Here is a 20,796-nt window from a genome sequence, read left to right on the forward strand (position 1 = left end):
TCTTCAATGACATGATTTCTGTATTTTGCTTGCTTTCCCATTTGCCTAACTTTTGACAGTTTGTTAAGGTGCCACTTTAAACAGGGTGCTTGTAATTAAGCCCCCACCTGGATGCATTCCTACCTCCCGTAGTTGGGATCCCATTCTTTTGTTAATCAGCCTAAAACGGCTGCATCAGCTTTTCAGCTGTTGCATCATTTTTTCAGCTGTCACATCACAGTATTCATTTATTATATTTGGGATGATCATGGACTTTATCATCCAAACCAGGATACTTTTGAGAGTGAAAGGGGACAACAATACTTACAACAGGCACGGACACACAGGGATGTATCGTCATTCTGTTTAAGCTGAACTCAAGCCTAAAGTCCAGGCCTTTTTGTTTTTTGATTCTTGTTGCTAATAGCCCTACAGTACTCCCCTCTGTCATGAGCTTTAGCAGTTGAATATTTCTGAACATAAATGGAGACCTTTATATTTGGGCTTGTTTACAGTTTCATTGTGTTGATGTTTGTCTTGTCCAGATTACCAAGTCCAGAATTTTAAAAAATTGAGGTATGGTTGATATACAGTTTGATTTAAGGTGTATAACACAGTGATTCAACAATTACATTTATAACTAAGTTCTCATCAGTGTAAGTGTAGTTACCATCTGTCACCATTCAAAGATTTTACAGTTATCAACTATATTCTCTAGCTGTATTTTCATCCCTGTGACTTATTTATTTTATAATTAGAAGTTTGTTCTTTTAATCCCCTTCACCTATTTGCCCATTCCCCCACCCCCATGGCAACCACCAATTTGGTCTATGTGTTTATGAGTCTTTCTGTTTTGTTTGTTCATTTATGTTTTATATTTCACAAATAAGTGAAATCATAATATTTGTCTTTCTCTGCCTGACTTATTTTACTTAGCATAATATTCTCAAGGTCCATCTGTGTTGTCACAAATAGCAACATTTATTCTTTTTTATGGCTAAGTAATACTCCATTGTGTATATGTACCACATCTTCTTCATCTACTCATCTGTTGATTGACACTTAGGCTGCTTCCATATATTGGCTTTTATAAATAATGCTGCAGTAAACATAGGGGTGCATATATCTTTTTGAATTAGTGATTTTGTTTTCCTTAGGTAAATTCCCAGAAATCAAGTTACTGGGTTGTATGATATTTCCAGATAATTCTAGAATTTACCTGTCAAATTAACTATCCCTCCCCATTCTGCTATTTATCTGAAAATTTGATAAACAACCTCCCTGTGTATTCTTCCCAGTTGTTGATATGTAAAAGGTGCCTTCCCCAGCTCTATAGCACCAATCTGCCCACCCTTATGAGCTACCAGACGCCAGTGGCAAACTGAGGACTAAGATCTTAATTGTTCCCTTCTCAGGTTTTTATATTCATAGGAGATAAAAAAGACTAAAGCCTCTCAGAGCAGAAAGAACAGATATCTAATGATTGTTTCTCAGGTAACTGGCAGGAGTTTCCTTCTTCAAATTCTGAGCATCCTCCATATACCAGGTAATAGGTGCTGAATGTGGAGTTACATACAAACTAATTAAGTCACATACCAACTGTCTGAAGAACCAGTGATAGATAGGTACTGTAGTAAAGGCAGAGGTTAGCCAGAGTAGGGGTGAAAAGAAGGAAGATATTTTTAAAAGGGCGTTCTCCTATTCCATTGTACTTGCCTGTATACAAATTTGGCTGGACGATTAATAAAAGGATAGTTTTGTGCATTTCAAAAGTCATTCATAGAGAAAGAAAAACATTCCCTTGGTTGTCTCAGTTTCCTCTCTTTTTGACCACAGGATTTCTTTCTCTCCATTGTCTATCAATCTGTCTATCTCTGTCTCTCTTTCTCTTTCTATGTATCTATAACTCTGTGTAGTAATTTATATAATACATATACACATAATTTGTATAATACATATAATACATTTGTGTATACACACACACACACACACACATTCAGAGAAGGGAAGGTTCAGTTTCATCTGATCCCCTTTCAAGTTCTAACATTTTCATAGTCTTAAGTCTATAGTTACAAAAGGCCATCTCTCTCCCTCTTCAGTGGTAAGATAGTTGACTTTTGCCTAGAGAAAGTTATCTTGCAGTTTTCATGGTTGCCCATCCATGTGTTGTGATAAATTTTAATATTGGCCAACACCTGCAGCAAAATAGTCTTTGGCCTTTGTAACATTCTAGAGGGCCTTTACCTCTTAGGTACCTTCTCTACACTTGCCTTAGGTTTTGAACAAGAGAAGTAGGTGTTTGGTTTGAAATTTCTGAGCTTAAAGCAAAACACACCCGACATAAAGAGTTTTAAACAAACACTGTATTTTAGGCTGAGTTTCTTAGAGAAATTTGATAGTTATATATTAAAAACAAAGAGAGCTACAGTTATATTTTCAGCTAATGAATGTGTACCTCTCCTCTGACCCACTCTGGATTCTAACTGTGGTGTTCAGTGGCCCCTTGTCTGCTGGCCCTTCCCCTAGGGAGAGTTTTCTTACGACTTTCCATTTTATCATTGCTAAGGTCCCATTGTCTTCATTGAACTCTGCGCATCCTGTTTATATCATAAAGAGAAAAAAGAAAAGCTCCCAATGCCTTCCCTCCCCACCTTTCTCCAGGCAGAGGTAAAAGCCCTTGGCAACTATGTTCCCTGTAGTCAGGATGAGGTAATTTTACAAGCTACCATGAAAGAGCCGTTTGTTGGAGGCCCCCTTTGTGACAGGCATCTGCTGATGGTTTAATATGTCCTGCCTAATTTAAATCTTACAACATCTTTAAGAGGGAGGAGAAATGAAATAGAGTTTGCTTTCCACCATTGCCAAAGCAAGTTGCTGGCCACTGCACACTTGAATTTTGCATGTAACGACCCCAGTTGGAGTCCTAGAGATAGTTTCTGGGGATCAGAAATTGCCTCAGCTACAAATATCTTAGTAAGTGCTTTTATAGGTACAAAGCAAAACATTTTAAGGCTGCCTAGATAGGTATTGTATGTGGAGGTTTAGACTGGTTCCCTGCCAGATTTACATGGATTCACATGGGAAGGTTAGTATTATGTGTCGTAGGTTACATGTTCCACACCATTTGAATGGTTTTCATATTTCTTCCCTCCACCAGCATTTATAAACAGGCTGAAAATCCCACTGAGTCTTTCAGTTTAAAGTGAACACTTCTGGGAGGCTTCATTTCCTTCCACAGTTGTAAGGAAAGATGTTTTAATGCAAAGGCATCGTTCCTGAAATATTGCCAGACTGAATATATCAGTTTTGTTGGTTTACTAACATTTCCGAACTTCTAAACTTCTGCAAAATTGTTGGCCTTAAGTCTTCAGGGTGAGCTTTTAAAAAAATTAACTCAAATTACCTCCTTTAATTTGTGATTTTGGTGTTTGCTCTATGAGGCAAGCTTTCCTTTTTTTATGATTCATTGAGGCTTGAAATCTTGAAGAGATTGTTACCTAATTAAAACCAACACTGAGCCTCTTTCTAATTGCAAAACCCTCTAAAACCTTTTTCTTATACACCTCTACTTTTAGAGAATGAGCAGTCCAAAAAATACTAGAGAGCTGATTTTAGGAGCAGGGCGTGGAGGGCAGAAGAGAGGGGATAGGTCTGAAATGGCTGGATTCCTCCCTGGGGAACAAAGTGGGGGCCTGTCAAAGGCTCCACCATGCTGGTGTTCGGGATTGCACCTGCATATTTGAAAGGGTATTACAGAGTAACAGAGATTGCATCCTCTGTTCACTGCCATGCTGTTTCAGGGAATTGGAGAATGTTATGCAAAAACACATCGTAGCATCTTAAAAAAACCGAAGGCGTGGACACCTAGTGTATTGGGTACTTTTAAGTTCGTGTTCAGGTTTAATCTGAGGGCTCCTCTTTTTCTCGCTGCTTGCTGACAGCTCATCTCTTAATCTTAGTGAAGCTATAGATGAACGAGTGGCGTAATATCAGTAATAACACCCTACATTTACGATAGGGCTTAAAGTTCACAAAGCACTTTCACACAGGTTTTTTTTTTGCCCATCTCAGCAGCCTGTGAATTAGGCATGACAGGTATTAGTAACACTTTTATTATGCAATAAACTTAGAATCAGACAAATGGTGAGATCAACCCAGGACCAGTAGATTTTTATCTTTTTGTAAAGGAGGCAGAGGATCATACACACACACACACACACACACACACACACACACACACAGACACATACACTCTCTCACACACACACACACACACACACCACAAATGACAACAAAAGCATTTGACCAAAGTCTGTGTATGTCCTATGGTGCCTTCCATCAACCAAAATAGTCCTGCACTGCTAGTTCCCATGCAGAAACAGATCAGGGACTGACTGGACTGGACAGTGAGATGCCATCTGTGGGGTCTGAGGAGGACCGTAAAACCAAGGCTCTGGAAATGGGAAGGGCTTCTGAGATCTAAGGCTTTGTATCTGAGGCGCGCGGGTGGCAGCTCGCTCACCAGCCTTCTTCTCTCGCCTCTCACTTGCCTTCCCCACCGCACACCTGATGGGTTATTAAGCCTGTTGGTTCTGATGCTTTCTTTTACGTCTGTGGCTACTGTGCAGTCGCCAGGCAGCTTGGCCTCAGATCCTCCCTGTCTCAGCAGGCTGGCAGCAGCCCCTTGGGCTGCCCTTCTCGCCTCTTGGGCGTGTTGTCATGTTTCACGTGCGGTGAGAGCCCACGACCCTTTGCGAGTTCGCCCTTTCGCACAGGATGACGGCCAGACTCCTGAGGTAGCACGTCCACTCTGCAGACCTGACCTCAGCCAGCCACTCCATTTTCATTTCACAGCCGAGGCCCTAGCTTTTCCTGCACGAAGTGGGTCCATTGGTGTTCTCTTTCTCTGCTTTGCATCCTAGGCTTTTGCTCTTTTTGGACTGCCTCTCTGTTCTGAGCATTTATGCTGAATTAGTGTTGGTTCTTTAAAACTAGGCTTCTGTCTTCTCCTTTGGGAAGGCTATTCTGACCTCCTCTGGTGAAGTTGGCCTCAGCACCTTGACTAGAGCTCCACTGTGAAACGTCACCACATGGTGAATTGGTAGATGGCTGTGTCACCACTCACTAGGCTGTGAACTTTCTGGGGACGGGGTCTGATCCTTAGCACCACAACCTGACCAGGGATGACTGAATGTTTGGTTTCACTTCACGATAATCTCAGCCACAACAGTCAGGACCAGGACACCCACACACACAGATAACCACTAATTAGGAGTGCTACTGGGATGGGCTAGAAATGAGAAACAATATTTTGTCTGTTAAAGGTCCATTTCCTAATGAATAATGGAGAGGAATACAGTCTTTCTCTTTTCTTTTCATGCATGAATTAAGTCAGCAGTATAGGCTGCAGGTTAGAGAGTTCAGGTCTACTTGAATATGGATTTGTGCTTTTTGCTGCACTAAAACTGTAGCATTTGGTCACTTGCTTAATATAAGACAGTCAAAATAGTTTGCTGCATTAATTGGGATCATTTCTTTTGGTGATACCTGCGAATAGCCTCTATATTTGTGCTTGAAAAAATTTGTATATTCTCTTTGTAATTGCTAATATGTAGGAAATAATTTCTAAGGCTTATGAAATACGTTGTAAAGGAGAACAATGTTCAGGTGTACTTATTTGGTTTTTACACACATGTGCCAAGTGGTGATACTTGTATCAGACTGAAATTGTGAATCTCTCAGCCTACTTTTAGCAGTTAGAAGGGGTCTGTTTTCTGCTATTTATAAAATTTTTACTTATTTACATCAGTAACTTTTAAACCAGAAATTAATAATCAGCTTCCTATAGCCTATGTGTGTATGAGGTGGAGGCAATGAATAGAATTTGTGTTTATCATTACAAGTTATAGAAAAAAGTCATTATTTCTTCTGTATTTTAAAATTCTTAAAAATATTTGCAGTAATATTTCTTGATCATTTATGCCATTAGAACCACAAGAGAGTGAGATTTGAAAGAGACCAAGTCCATCATTTAAGCTTATAATTAATTTTAAAGAGAATAATAGAATGTACATATATATAGTCAAAAATGTGGCTAAAATGGATGTTTGAGTTGACTGATTTTTTATTTTTGTGATGCATATTTGAAAAATGGGAATGGCCCTAAATATTAACATATCAACCAAAATAAATCTGCCATTTTGAACTCACACAATTTTTTGTGAGAAAAATAATGTTTGGATTTTCTGTATCACTATTCCTTTATCATAGAAATCAGGAGTTGAACGTTCCTTCTAGATTATAATTCATTCCACAAATAACAAAACATTAGCATATGGAAGAATTGTTTAGTTAAGTTTCCATTTTCCTCATAGAAAGGAAAAAAATATTTGGCTTTTGACTTAGAAACACTACTAACTATATCATTCCACTGTGATTTTCTGTCTTGATATTTAGTAGTAGAATTTGGGCTGTAATCTTAGTTTAGTTTTTTATGATTTTTGCTTTGCTTCTTCTATCCCACATAACACACTGTGTCTCTGAGTTCACACCACCTTGTCTCCAGGTATGTGGAAACTTGGGCAGAGCATGATTGAGACATGATTGTTGTCACCGATTGTTTCTGCTGCTTATATCACTAAGCTGTCAAAGATATATGCCATAGTTAAGTAATTAATTAATTGTTCAAAGTTAGATCAAGCAACACAAGTCATTAACCTCATTCTATTCACGTTCTAACACCGGGAACACACACCCATTATAATTAAGAACGGCCTTACCATGTTATGATTACATGGTTTGATTTCTTTATCGATTACACTAGCTATGGTCTCCTTTAAAAAACCCCAGTTAATGAAGGAAGTACTCTAACAGTCTAATTGTTTGAAAAGGATGTTTTGGATGAAGTTAGGAGTTGACTGATAGATGGGGTAGATGATTTTTACATGTTCTTTATATTTAGGGATTCCAAGATTCCAATACTAGGCTGTAAGGAACATCTCAGAGACACGGGTTGCTTTAGTTACAGTGTGTGTTTGTTGGTCTGTCGTAGACTGCCTCTTTAAGGTCTGCCCCATGAACCGATATTCTGCCCAGAAACAGTATTGGAAGGCTAAGCAAGCCAAACAAGGGAACCACACAGAGGCAGCCCTGCTCAAGAAATTACAGGTAAGATCCAGGTTCCCATTTGTCCCCTTAGGCTAGACCAAGAACAGCAATAACAAAGTGTCTGTTTTGTAGCCCTCTGATTTCATTTGATACAGAGAGATTTAGAATACATCTAGCAACTTACTGAAAATAAAGAGACCTTTTTACGTTGTAGGGTGTGACTACTGATTTCCTGGCATATAGGTACTACATTCCTGGTGCTGTTTTTTAGGGTGTGTCAGGTTAATTCAAAGATTCACATCCAAGTGGAAACCGATTCAGAATCCTTGTATTAATACCAAATCCAGTTATATTTTGCTTGGCATAGTACCTAATTTTTTTCCTGAAACACTGTTGAAACAAAGGAAAGTCTCTTGTTTCTGGTTTGTGCTGAGTATAAATATGATCGAGCTTAAATTTTGATATTAAAAATTCCTGTTAATTTCAGAAATAAAATTGTATTTTGAGACTTTTGAAATTCACCTGCTCTCCTGTTCGGGTTCTCTAGCAGTATTCCTTCTGAAATAATAATATAAGCCCAAAGTCGCTAGTACTTCTCTTTCCAACATAAACATATCCCAAGTTACTTTTGGCCACATTTCAGCATTAAATTGAGAAAATTATCACACTATATTATAATTGTTTATTTACTTAGTGCCTCCCTCCATGCCCCCGTCCCCAATAAATCAGCACCAAGAATAAAGCAGCCAGCCTGTTTTTTTCATGGTTGTATTCTTTGTTCCTAAAGGACTTATCTCTTCCTCAATTATTGTTGAAGTTAGGAATTACTTGTTTCTCAATTATTATATCAAGTTAGGAGTTGACTGATAGATTATTGTACTCTGTTTCTATGTTTCCACACTAAATATTTGGCAATCATTTTATAGCATGCTGCAGAACTGGAACAAAAACAAAATGAATCAGAGAATAAGAAACTGTTGGGAGAAATTGTGAAATACAGTAATGTTATACAAGTAAGTCTCTTTCCTTTCTCTTAAAAGAGGTGAATATTTGATGGGTAATTTGCATTTGGTAGGAATGCCAAACTGCATTGAGATTTTGAGATACAATAACTTGTTTTTTGGTGGGAATTATAGATATTGTGATATTTTCAGTTGGTATTCAGCACCCTATTCTAAACGTTTGGGAGTAAGTCTGGTTGTATAGGCATGAAGAAGTGAGCTAGCCTAGATGTACGCACAAGCACAGGTTGTTACATCAAAAGAAGAAAATGGGAAACAGAATTTCTAAGCATCTGTGATAAAATAGTCCTTTTAGAGTTAATGGGACTAACGTGTAACATAGGAAGTTTTATCTTTTCATTTTGTAGAGAGAGGAGAGTTCTCAAATTGTACTTTTAGATGGAAATCATCCTCGAGTTGTTATGAGAAGGTCTTGTATTTCAATTAGGACGCACGCTGATTTATCTCAGTCGCATTCCTTTCCTGTGCTTCGCTTAGATCTTTTAGCTTTTTACTTGTTATTTGTTTTAATATTTTTCCCAAAAAGAATGTAAGGCATTTGCAAAAATACATACCACATAACAAGGTAAAACAGAAATAAATAAGGTGAGTGGGTTAAAGGGAAAATAATGGTTGAACGAGTAAGGTGAAGTCAGGGGTAAGGCGTGTTTATAAAACCATGTTGTAAAGTCTGGTAAATTTTGGCTTGAAGCCTCTTTGTTTGCTCACTTAGCTGTCAGGGAAGCGTAATCTAGTCCATCAGACGCACAGGAGGTCCACAGCGTAGAACTAAGTCAGAGGCCTAGAAGTACCAACATCTCCAGGAAGAGGACCAAAGGAGTATTTCTCAGCAAGCTCTCATGAAGAGGACACTGTTGAATACAGTGAACAACAGCTTTGACAACTTCCTTACAGTAAATACTACCATGAGGTGTTTCACAGAGCTGTTTTAAAAAATAATATCCATGCTATTTTGTTACTGGACAGTGGCAACATGGCAGAGCTCAGGACAGTCAAAGCTTTACTCTACTGGGACAAGATGAGAAGTCCTGGGTCAGCAACTCCCCAAATGGATGACTTAATCTAATGATAGACTGTGTGATTGATACGTGTGTCAAGGGCGGGCTGCATGTCCTTTGGGCAGTCCTCCATAAATCATTTCTCTTCACCAAATTTTTGATTACTCATGTGCCCACTTCATTATGAAGCATAATTGGGGATGGAGGTAAGCAGAAACCCAGAGAAAGCCACCTTGGAAAGGTGGTGGGCATGTTGTCTGAAAATATCTCCTTTGTTTAATCTCTACCCAGTCCGTGTTATGTCGGCACATGGTATATGTATAAGCATATATATGTTATTAACAGAGGGGATCCAGGAGTAGAGGCAGTAATCCATGTCTTTTCCTTGCAGCTCCTGCATATAAAAAGCAACAAGTATCTGACTGTCAACAAGAGATTACCCGCTTTACTGGAGAAGAATGCCATGCGTGTGTCCCTGGACGCTGCAGGAAATGAGGGGTCTTGGTTTTATATTCATCCCTTCTGGAAGCTGAGAAGTGAGGGTGACAATGTATGTAAATATGGAATTAAGAGAGAAACAGTGTATTCTCAAAGACAATGATTCTTAATAAATGAGAGAATCCAGAAAGTACAAAGAAAGGAAATACAGTTTGTAATCTTCAACACATTGTGTTAATATCTTTAATAGATTCAAAGTTTTTGTAGTACACTTGTGTTTAGGATTCATGAAAAGGTATAGTTCAGATTAAAGTCATTTGGGTGGCATTCGTGTGAAAGAACTGATGTAACCTTAACACTGGGTGAGCCTTTTAAGAGAGAGGCAGCATTTGCTTCCCACCTAATCAGGAGGGGGCATGGCTCTCAGGGAAAAGAACTGTGCTTAGAAAATGTTGTCTGCCCCTTTGAATTTAATAGAGTAACACAATGAATCAGGACAGTATTTCATTTACTGGCTCTATGGTAAGCTGTTTACAGTCTATACATTACACATCTCAATAGATTTATACAGTGTGATGAGCCAACGATTGGCACCTGCTCATTGATGACAGATATGTAAAATAAGTTATGGAATACATGCATATTGTACCATGTGAATCTTAGTAGTTGCTAAATTATTTTCTGCTACTTTGTAGAGTAGGGAAAATAAAAATTATATAATGTTTGAATAACATCAGTACTTAGACATTTTTGTGTGTAGTAAATAAAGTAGCCGGTGACAATCTGTGCACATGGGAACTGCTCAAGAAATGCTGATTGACACTGAACATTGAGTAACTTTCGTATATAGACTAGTTGACTGATGTTGGGTCAGTTGATTAAGAAAAATAGTTGAGAGTTTAAAAAACTAACATTATAAATTCAAAGCAATATGGAAGTATAATCATTCTGACAGTTTTCTCAATCAATTCTCAGATTGCATTTTAAATATGTTTTGGATATTTCTTGTCTTAGAACTGTCCTTTCTTGTAGTGAATCTATTTTTCCAATGAATTTTGAAGTACAAATTCAATTCCACAGGCTGCAAGCTTCATGGTTTAATTTGGTCACTAGATTAACGGGTGCTGTCCTCCTTGGGTAAGGTGTGGGAGAAGCATGGCATGCAGGAATGGAATGCTCTTTCAGTCTTGTGTTAAGAGTCCTTAGAAAAATAAGTTCCTGCTTTTTTTTCTGTTGGCATCAAGTGATGTATGTTGTGAGCATGATATGTATTTTAATTTCAGTGAGTAAATTACAATCTCCTCTCAAATATTCAGGAACTGCTTATGCAGTTTATGAACAATTTGTGTCTTGATGCCCTTTTTTGTATGTTTGGTCCCCTCTCTGGCCGCCCACTGAGTAGCGTCCTGTCTGTACAATGGTCAGTGAAAATTAAACATCGAAACAAATGAAACCTGAACTTAAGCTCTGAAGGAATTTGATGAAATGATTGGATAAATTGGGGCATTTAGATTGGCTGTGGACTGTATTAATTCATTCTATCTGTTTATTTATTTATTCTATCTATGTCTCTCCCTGTCCCAAATGCTTTTATGGGATCAACTGAGAGGTGATTGTAATGAACTATTTAAAATAATTAGTTGTAGTGGAGGAGGGAAGGGAGAAAGAAACCCCGGCCACCCGAATACTCCATCTTGGTTGAAGTGGACAATGTAATTGTTAAGTGTGATACAGAAATCCTCCATTTGTAGATGTGCTCCATAAAGCATGGCTAAAACAACCTTCCACATTGCTTTTTGCTGAAACAGCTCACTGTTTTTGCTCGCCACAGTGTAGCTTTTGTATGTGATTAAGGTTGCTGTGAAAGCATAAACGCACCCATGGCCCTGTATTTGCTGCATAAATAATAGTGTCGAACTAGTCATTTTCTTTCCTAAGAATAGGCAGCATTTTCCTTAGTACAAGCCTACTGTATTTTATTGAAGATGATATCACTTCATTCAAACTATCGCAATTGGAGATCCTATCACTGCATAACAAGTGGTTTGTTTACTACTGATTTTCTTTAAAAGCATATTAAGCCAAGAAAAGGAGATTGACAGGTTCAAAGGACTTTTAAAATGATATTTTACTGTTTAGCAAATAATTAAGTTGTGATTTAGGTTTTGAGTATCCAACAAGATATTCAGTGACTAAAATGAAATGTAAGAAAGAGGCTGATAAAATCTGGGGAGAAAAATGCTCTTATCTTCAAAAATCAAAATTTTCCCCCCATTTAAGAGCATTTCTTTGTCCTATGTGTTATAGATTTGTGGGGTGGTTAGTCATTTTGGAGGAAAAATAGATCCATGGATTCCTCATCTTTCAGCTGGAGGGAAACCCTTGCTTGTTAGTGAACAGTTAGAAAGTCACTGGGGACAGCTTTGAGTGGAGTGCATAAATATTTCATTTTCATTTGTTTTCCCAGGATTGAAGAGTTAATTCTTCATTTTCAACTTGGATGTAAGAAGACATCAGTTCTTTAATGGTAGATTTTAAGAGGGATAAAAGGCCAGATATTCTTTCAGTCAAGAGAAAAATTCAAATCTTAGCAAAAGAGTCCCCGCAAGTAGCAAGTAGCATTTGCTGTTTTGCAAAACCTATACCCCTTGGAGTTCTTGTGAAGGTGGGACTAGGTCCCTGGTGTTTCAGCTTCTCCTGCAGTGTTGTTTCTACCGCACCAGGTGCCACTTCAGAAGAGTAGCTGCCAGCGGCATTATATTGCTCTTCGTTTTCAGTAAAATCCCAGCTTGAATCTTACATGGCTGTTACATAGTCTCAATAGAGGTGCTTTTGGGATTGGAGTGTTTTAAAATGTGGCAGAAAATGATTTCAGCCTCAAGTTCTGTATTAAAAATACAGCTTCTGAGAAGACATTTGACTCCTTCCTTGCACTGGGCCCTGTGATGCGCTCCTCTGAAAATATTACCAAGTTCTCTCCTTCCCAAGTAATCTCATTACATGTGAATTCCCTGAGAATAGCGACTGTTTTTACACACTTTTGTATTCTTCCCATTACCTCTTACTATCCTTTTTCTTTCTTTTTCTTACTATCCTCTTCCTTTTGATTGGCATCTTGTCCATTCCATTTGCAAGTTTTATACTGCTTGATTAGTCAATGTAGCCATTGTTAAGGACAAGACTAAGGACCTGGAAATTAGTAAATCAATGTTAGATTCTCCTCATGAATACTGTTCTTACAGCCCCTTGGAGTTTGGAACATTTTGGCTCTATGGCTGGTCTCTTAAAGATATAGAAGACTTTCTGAGTGTTGTTCTGAAGTAAATGTAACATATGGACTGATCCAAAGCTTACAGACAACCTTAGTGAAATAGTAAGACTCAACAGTGGGTATAGGTGCAACCAAAAGCACTCTTTTAGTTGGAAGGATGTAGCTAAAATATGTCCTTATATTTAGCAACTTACTGGCTAATGCTTATGTGGTGAAGATAAAATGACATAGTAAAACAAGTCCAATTTCCTTAGGAAATTTGAAGCCCAGATGTAGCACTGGCAGGATGTGGTATCAAGTCCCAGGATTGGTAGTACAGAGGATTACTTAGACTTTTTTTTTTAAAATTAAAGTAAAGTTGGTATCCAAGCTTGTATTGGTTTCAAGTATACAACACAGTGGTTCAACAGTTCCCCTTATTACTAAATCCTCACCCCCACCAGCACAGTTACTATCTGTCAACTTAGGAAGATGTGACAGAACCACTGGCTATGTTCTCTGTGCTCTACTACCATCCCTGTGACCAATTTATGATTGAGGTTTTTTTGTGCCCTTTTATATCCTTCCCCTCTCGCCCTCCCCAAACCCCCGCCCCATAGTCACCACCAGTCACTTCTCAGTGTCTATGAGTCTATTGCTATTTTGTTCATTGTTTGTTTGTTTTTATATTCCACAAATAAGTGAAATCATATGGTATTTGTGTTTCTCTACTGCCTTATTTCACTGAGCATAATACCCTCTAGGTCCATCCATGTTGTCACAAATGGTGGGATTTCTTTCCTTTTTATGGCCAAATAATATTCCACTGTGTATGTATCACATATTTATCCATTCATCTATTGATGGATACTTGGTACTTTGGTTGCTTTCATATCTTGGCTATTGTAAATAATGCAGCAATAAACATAGGGGTGTATATATCTTTTCAAATCAGGGATTTTGTTTTCTTCAGGTAAATTTCTAGAGGTGAAATTACTGGGTCATATGGTATTTCTATTTTTATATTTTCGAGGAACCTCCATAGTGCTTTCCATACCAGCTGTACCAATTTACATCCCACCAACAGTGTAGGAGGGTTTCCATTCTCCACATCCTCGCCAGCACTTGTTATTTCTTGTCTTTTAGGTAGTGGCCATTCTAAATGGTGTGAGATGATAACTCATTTTGGTTTTGATTTGCATTTCCCTGATGGTTAGTGATGTGGAGCATCTTTTCATGTGTCTGTTGGCCATTTGTATTTCTTCTTTGGAAAAATATCTGTTCAGGTCCTCTGCCAATTTTTAAAAACCAGGTTATTTGTTTTTTTTTTGGTGTTGAGACATATGACTTCTTTATGTATTTTAGATGTTAAATCCTTATTGGATGAATCGTTTATGAATATATTCTCCCATACTATAGGTTGCCTTTTTGTTCTGCTGATGGTGTCCTTTACTGTACAGAAACTTTTTAGTTTGATGTAGTCCCACTTGCTCGTTTTTTGTTTCCCTTGCCTGAGGAGATGTGTCCAGGAAAAAAATTGGTCATACTTATGTTCAAGAGACTTTTGCCTGTGTTTTCTTCTAAGAGTTTTATGTTTTCATGTGTTACGTTTAGGTCTTTGATCCATTTTGAATTTACTTTTGTGTATGGAGTTAGTAATCCCATTTCATTCTCTTGCATTTAACTGTCCATTTCCAAACACCAGTTATTGAAGAGGCTGTCTTTTCCCTGTTAATATATTTGTGGCTCCTTTATCGTATATCAATTGACCTCTGATGCATGGGTTTATATCTGGGCTCTATTCTGTTCCATTGATCTATGGGTCTGTTCTTGTGCCAGTACCATACTCTTTTGATCATTGTAGCTTATAGCATATCTTGAAATCAGAGAGTGTAATCCCCCCATTTTTGTTCTTCTTTGTCAGGATTGTTTTGGCTACTTGTAGTCTTTTGTGGTTCCATATGAATTTTAGGATTATTTGCTCTAGTTCATTGAAAAATGCCATTGGCATTTTGATAAGGATTACATTGAATCTGTAAATTGCTTTGGGCAGAATGGCCATTTTGACTATATTAATTCTTCCTACCCATGAACATGGGATAGATTTCCATTTATTGGTGTCTTCAGTTTTTCTCATGATTGTCTTACAGTTTTTTTTAATATAGGTCTGTCACTCCCTTGGTTAGGTTTATTCCTAGGTATTTCATTCTTTTTGATGCAATTATAAATGGAATTGTTTTCCTGATTTCTCTTTCTGCTAGTTTGTTGTTAGTATATAGGAATGCAACAGACTTCTGTGTATTGATTTCGTACCCTGCAACTTTGCTGAATACAGTCATTAGTTCTAATGATATTTTGGTGGAGTCTTTAGGGTTTTCTATGTATAATATGTCATCTGTAAATAATGACAGTTTTACTTCTTCCTTACCAATTGGAGGCCTTTTATCTCTTTGTGTTGTGTGATTGCTATGGCTGGGACCTCCAGTACTATGTTGAATAAAAGTGGGGAGAGTGGGCATCCTGGTCTTATTCCTGATCTCAGAGGAAAAGCTTTCAGCTTTTTGCCATTGAGTATGATATTAGCTGTGGGTTTGTCATGTATGACCTTTATTATGTTGAAGTATGTACCCTGTATACTCATTTTGTTGAGAGTTTTTATCAGGAATAGATACTGAATTTTGTCAAATGCTTTTTCAGCATCTATGGAGATGATCATGTGGTTTTTGTCCTATTTGTTAATGTGGTGTATGACATTGATTCATGAATATTGCACTATCCTTGCCTCTCTGGAATAAATCCCACTTGGTCATGATGGGTCATCTTTTCATTGTATTTTTAGATTTGGTTTGTCATTATTTTGTTGAGAATTTTTGCAACTATATTTATCAGGGCTATCTGTCTAAACTTTTCTTTTTTTATAGTATCTTGGTCTGGTTTTGGTATTAGACTGATGCTGGCTTCATAGGATGAGTTTGGAAGTATTCCCTCCTCCTCTGCTTTTTGGAATACTTTTTGGAGGATGGGTATTAGCTCTTCTTTAAATGTTTGGTAGAAGTCAGCTGTGAAGCCATATGGTTCTGGACTATTGTTTGTTGGTAATTTTTTGATTACCAGTTTAATTTTGTTGCTGGTAATGGGTCTGTTCAGATTTTCTGTTTCTTCCTAGTTCAGTCTTGGAAGGTTGTATTTTTCTGGGAATTTGGGAGGACTGCTCAGATTTTAACATGGCTTTGACACTTGGAGCTGCCTTGAATCATGTGCATTAACAAGTGTTATTGTTTTAGGAGGGATGCTGAAATATGTTTATGTCATGTTGACTTATATGTTTTTGTTTATATTTACTTAAAAAATACTGATTCATGGTTCAAAGAGAGAAAACAATGTAAGATATATCTTGAAAAGTCTATCTCCTATCCTCTCTTTTTCTCTCTCCAATTCCCATCCCCTCTTTGACACTTAACCACTGGAGAGGTTTCTTATGCATACATATTTTCTTACTCCCTCCCTTCCTTTTTTTACAGAAACATAGCCCAGCTCTGCTTTATCATCCTCTCACCTAACACTGCTTCTTAATGATCTTTCCTTATCTGCACTTAGAGAGCTTCTATAAAGGGTCTTTGTGAGTCACAGCATCCAACTGATTATGGACTTGAAAGGCAAGTTAAAGAATACAGACCAGTCCTGCAAACAATAGAAGCTATTTCTGCAAACCAAAGAACAATCTTCCTTTGATAGAATAGTGAACTTGAGGTTTCTCTGTCATATTTGAATCTCCAGATATGGTTGGTGACAACACTATAGATGCATGTAGACTCCTGTATATAAACCATAAAGAGTTAATTTGTATTGAAGATATGAAATTATGCTTTTTAAAGTCTTTGTTTAGATTAAGATACAGGGAGAAGGTTCATTTATTCTTATTGTCTAAGTCCTAATTTGTTTTTCAGTTATCTGTCAAACTAATCTACTTTAATATTTAGTTGATAAGAAATATGCAGAGAAGATAGTTGTTTCCATTTCTGAGATGGTGAGCAATTCTACAAATGAGTGTAGATACTATCATAGTAAGTCCTCTAATGGAATTTAGCAAAAGAAGTAAATTTAATAACAGTAAAATTAAACTGTTCATTGATATCATCAAGAAAGCATAACTTCATTTCCCTACAGTTTGAGTTATGAATATAAATTCTTGAAGATAAATTTGACATTGTTAGTGATAACATAAATAAAAAATCAACTTAGACTTAATTATCTAGAGCACTGTTCTCATATTGAATTAATTTTTTTCTTATTTAAAAATGAGCACCAGGTTTAAGGAGCAATATTAATTTTGGATATTTAGTATAAAAGCGAGCCAGGGCCCCATGCTCATACAGTAAGCCTGTTTCTATAAATTGTTATACAATTCTGCATTTCCTAAACCCAGATGGGATTAATATTTAATAAATTTCTGAGATTATGGGAAAGATCAAATTTGGAGACTTGTTTTTATTCCAGAGGTAATACAAACGTATAATATTTTCTACTTGGACTTCAAGTGTTTCTAATATTTAGGCAGATTGGTTTATTGTGGTAGATGCATTCACTCTCTATTATCTGCTGTGTTCATTGCCTGAGACCTTGTGTGGAGGTATAATGACCTATTTATTTATATTAAGAAAACTCTAACTGAAATGGGAAACTAACAAGAAAAGGATCTACACTAGCTTTATAAATCCAGATGGATAAGTACTATGGTATATGATTATATGATCGTTTATCAGAATATATTTTACCTCAAAGAGTAAAAGAATTGAACTAAAATTTCTATGGAAAATAAACAGGTCAGGTTTAGGTCAATAATGAGGACTTCTTTGCAATTAGTTTTTGGCTTCAAACATACTATCAAAGATCCATGCAGTCTCTCAATTTCAACTCATTTCTGATTCCTAGATTGTTGTAGGTGATAAAGTTGTTTTGATGCCCGTGAATGCAGGACAGCCTCTACATGCCAGCAACATAGAGCTTCTTGATAATCCAGGGTGTAAAGAGGTAAGTTCAGGAGGAAAGGAAAGGAATGTATTGATTGTTTCCAGAGGAAAAAAAAAATCCATATAGTTTTTTTCATTGTTTTCATGAGCAGAATCCCAGTTTTGGTAATTAATATTCTATGGGTCATATAAAGTAGCTATTTCTATTTTTGATAAAGATGTTTGTATTGGGGTACATACCTCTTTGTCCAAAGTTATCTTTTTCTCTTCTTACTAGTTGCAGTAATAATTTCTGGTATAAAATGGAATCTGTGACCTTTATAACTTCATGTTTCTTCATTAATAGGTGAATGCTGTTAACTGCAACACTAGCTGGAAAATCACTTTATTCATGAAATATAGTTCCTATCGAGAGGATGTACTAAAAGGAGTAAGTATGTGCTACATGGAACATTTGCTGGAAGAAAGTAGTCTTACTGAACTTCTAGATGCAAAGCTTGCCTGTTCATTGGCGTTCATAGTTTAGAATGTGACTGTAAACTCACTGTGAGTGTTTTACTGAGTTTCCTTCCTATATTTTGAGATGTATCAATAATAATTAAAAGCCAAGCAGCTAACAGAAGGGCCTAGTATATCAAAACTAGAAAGAACATCTGCTTCTTTGCCTGCTTATTCAGATTTCTCTTGGAAATAGTTTTCTTGACCTGTTTTTCTAGGGTGATGTTGTTAGACTGTTTCATGCGGAACAAGAGAAGTTTCTGACATGTGACGAGTATGAGAAAAAACAACATATTTTCCTTCGTACAACCTTGCGTCAATCAGCCACTTCTGCTACTAGTTCTAAAGCACTCTGGGAAATAGAGGTGTGTAAATACTTTTTGGCTTTTTATAAATATTTATATCAAAAATGCAAGATTCACTAGGCTGATTATTTTATGGTTAGAAGCATTGTTTAAGATAGACCCACAGAACAATAATTTTTGTAAACTAGCTTCTGTCCCTTCATTTCTATGACAGATTTGAAATGTTACGACCTCCTTTAGCTGTCTTCTCTCTTTCTCTCTCTGCCATTTTGCTTTTTAAAAATCCAGTGTGAAATGTTGTGAAGACAGATCCAACTAAAGGCATGTGCCTCAAATAGCACTGGGGTGAAGGAGGAGTAGGATGACCGTTCAAAGACGGGTAACAGAACTTCTCAGTTCTGACAGAGAACATTTTTTTTTTCTCTGAGGGCGTCATTTCTGTTGGAATGAGGAGACTTACTATTAAGAATTCATTTAGTCTTTAAAAAGTATTTCTTACAGGTGCCAATATAGTAGAGTAGTTAGGAAAATATAAGGCATGGACTTTTCTTTATAGAACCTTTCTAGACAGTGGAGAAGACAAGATATACATAATCACCTACGAACAAGCCAAAATCTGGTAGGTTCCATCTTGATTTAATGGATATCCAGGCCTGTGGCAGTGGTTCTCAACCATTTAAAACCCATCACTACCATTTTATAGCATACATTTTGTGACACTTCCATTAATATCCTAAAATGAAATTCAGGTCATATTATTTACATATTCTCATGACTTAAAATTAATAAAACCCAAATTTTAAAATAAGGAAGAAATAAATGGAAAATGACTTACAATAAAATAGTATTTATTTCACCATGCAAATGACCAACTCCAGAAGATATAATATTTATACTTTTCTTTGATGGATACATTAAGATTTGAAGGAAGTGGCGGAAGACACATTTCAGAAGACTTTCTTTCCTAGTACAGGAAAATGAAAAAGCAGAGGCCCTTAAGTAATATCTAATGTTGGGAGAGGTAATCACAGAACAGGCTTATTTGTACATAATTAAAACAAGAGGGAAATAACCATAAGTGAAACAGCAATAATGAGGCAAATTACAGAATATAGATATAGAGACAATGAGGAAGTATAGTGTTTATGCCAGTGAGTTGAGCCTTAAATTATAAATGCAACATCAAAATAATTCTCTAAGTTATGATGTGGTTTAGAATGGAGAGGTACAATAGTACAGAAAAACACACTTTTATCTTGAAAGCCTACTACATGTTGAGGGATGCTTTCAGTGTCTGGTGTTCAGAGGAGACCGTATTGTTCCATATATTTGGAGACCATATTTTTTTCCATAGGTGACAAGGAATTGAGAAAGTCTTGGGGAATAAAAAACACAACCAAAGCCACCTGATATTCTTGCCTGAAACCTACTTCACAGCTTCTCATATCAGGGTTAGATTGAATGGTATCAGGCAACCTGAAATCAATACAGAATTAAAATGTGCATTTTCACAGTGCTTATCACGGTGCTCCAAAAAATTGAAAAAATATAGAGATAGCAATATGAAATGTTATTTTAAAACTGTATTAATGGAATCTAGTGATGAAAAAGTCATAGAGTGACTTCTCTGTCCAGTGAGTTCCCTGCATCTCATGTGTGTCTGTTCGATGGCTCGCTCCAAGTATGTTAAAAGGAATTTTGAATCTTTCCTCTTCCATATTTACTACTAGTTTTATGGCTTTTGCTGTAACTGTATCACTGCGCTGTGATCCTTTGCAACAAAATGTAAGTTGGAAATGGAATAATCCATTGAGAAGTCAGAGTGGAGAGAGTGAATAAATTATGCAATAATGCTGAAAGAATGTCTTGAATTCATTTCAGCTTCCCTCTCCCAAGTGAATTTCTCTTAAGTTTTTGGACTTATTAAATATCTGGGTGTAGAACCTTTTTACAGTGATTATGGATTAGAGTGGTACCAACTTGCACCCGTGGTAGGCTTACTTCTCTAGGGCATTTGAAAGAGGTAGGTAGTGGGACCCTTCTCTATTCTGTGCTGCACAGTGTAGAAGCCTGAACATCAGGTGTTTCAAGCAAAGGGTATTTAACAGAGGAAATTAGGTTTCAGAGTTACTGGGAGGACTGGATAGGGGAAATGGGGCATGCACTGTTGTCTTATTTCAAGGTCTGGCAGGGCCTGAAGCCGCTGCTGTTCCTCCTCTGAGCCTCCAG

At 37.0% G+C, this 20,796-nt stretch overlaps 1 protein-coding gene across 4 annotated transcripts in view; it reads left to right on the forward strand.

The window, feature by feature from the left end:
• ITPR2 (inositol 1,4,5-trisphosphate receptor type 2) overlaps window positions 1–20,796 on the forward strand; it is a 417,532-nt gene that overhangs the window by 67,493 nt on the left and 329,243 nt on the right. For all 4 annotated transcript variants that reach the window (XM_073223365.1, XM_073223364.1, XM_073223362.1 and 1 more), the window contains exons 3-8: window positions 7,031–7,146; window positions 8,013–8,099; window positions 9,498–9,656; window positions 17,727–17,825; window positions 18,111–18,194; window positions 18,481–18,627. In XM_073223365.1, coding sequence (XP_073079466.1) covers window positions 7,031–7,146; window positions 8,013–8,099; window positions 9,498–9,656; window positions 17,727–17,825; window positions 18,111–18,194; window positions 18,481–18,627 — 692 coding nt within the window. The remainder of the gene's footprint in view (window positions 1–7,030; window positions 7,147–8,012; window positions 8,100–9,497; window positions 9,657–17,726; window positions 17,826–18,110; window positions 18,195–18,480; window positions 18,628–20,796) is intronic.

This window comes from Manis javanica, chromosome 15, assembly GCF_040802235.1.
Source record: "Manis javanica isolate MJ-LG chromosome 15, MJ_LKY, whole genome shotgun sequence".
Lineage (NCBI taxonomy): Eukaryota > Metazoa > Chordata > Mammalia > Pholidota > Manidae > Manis > Manis javanica.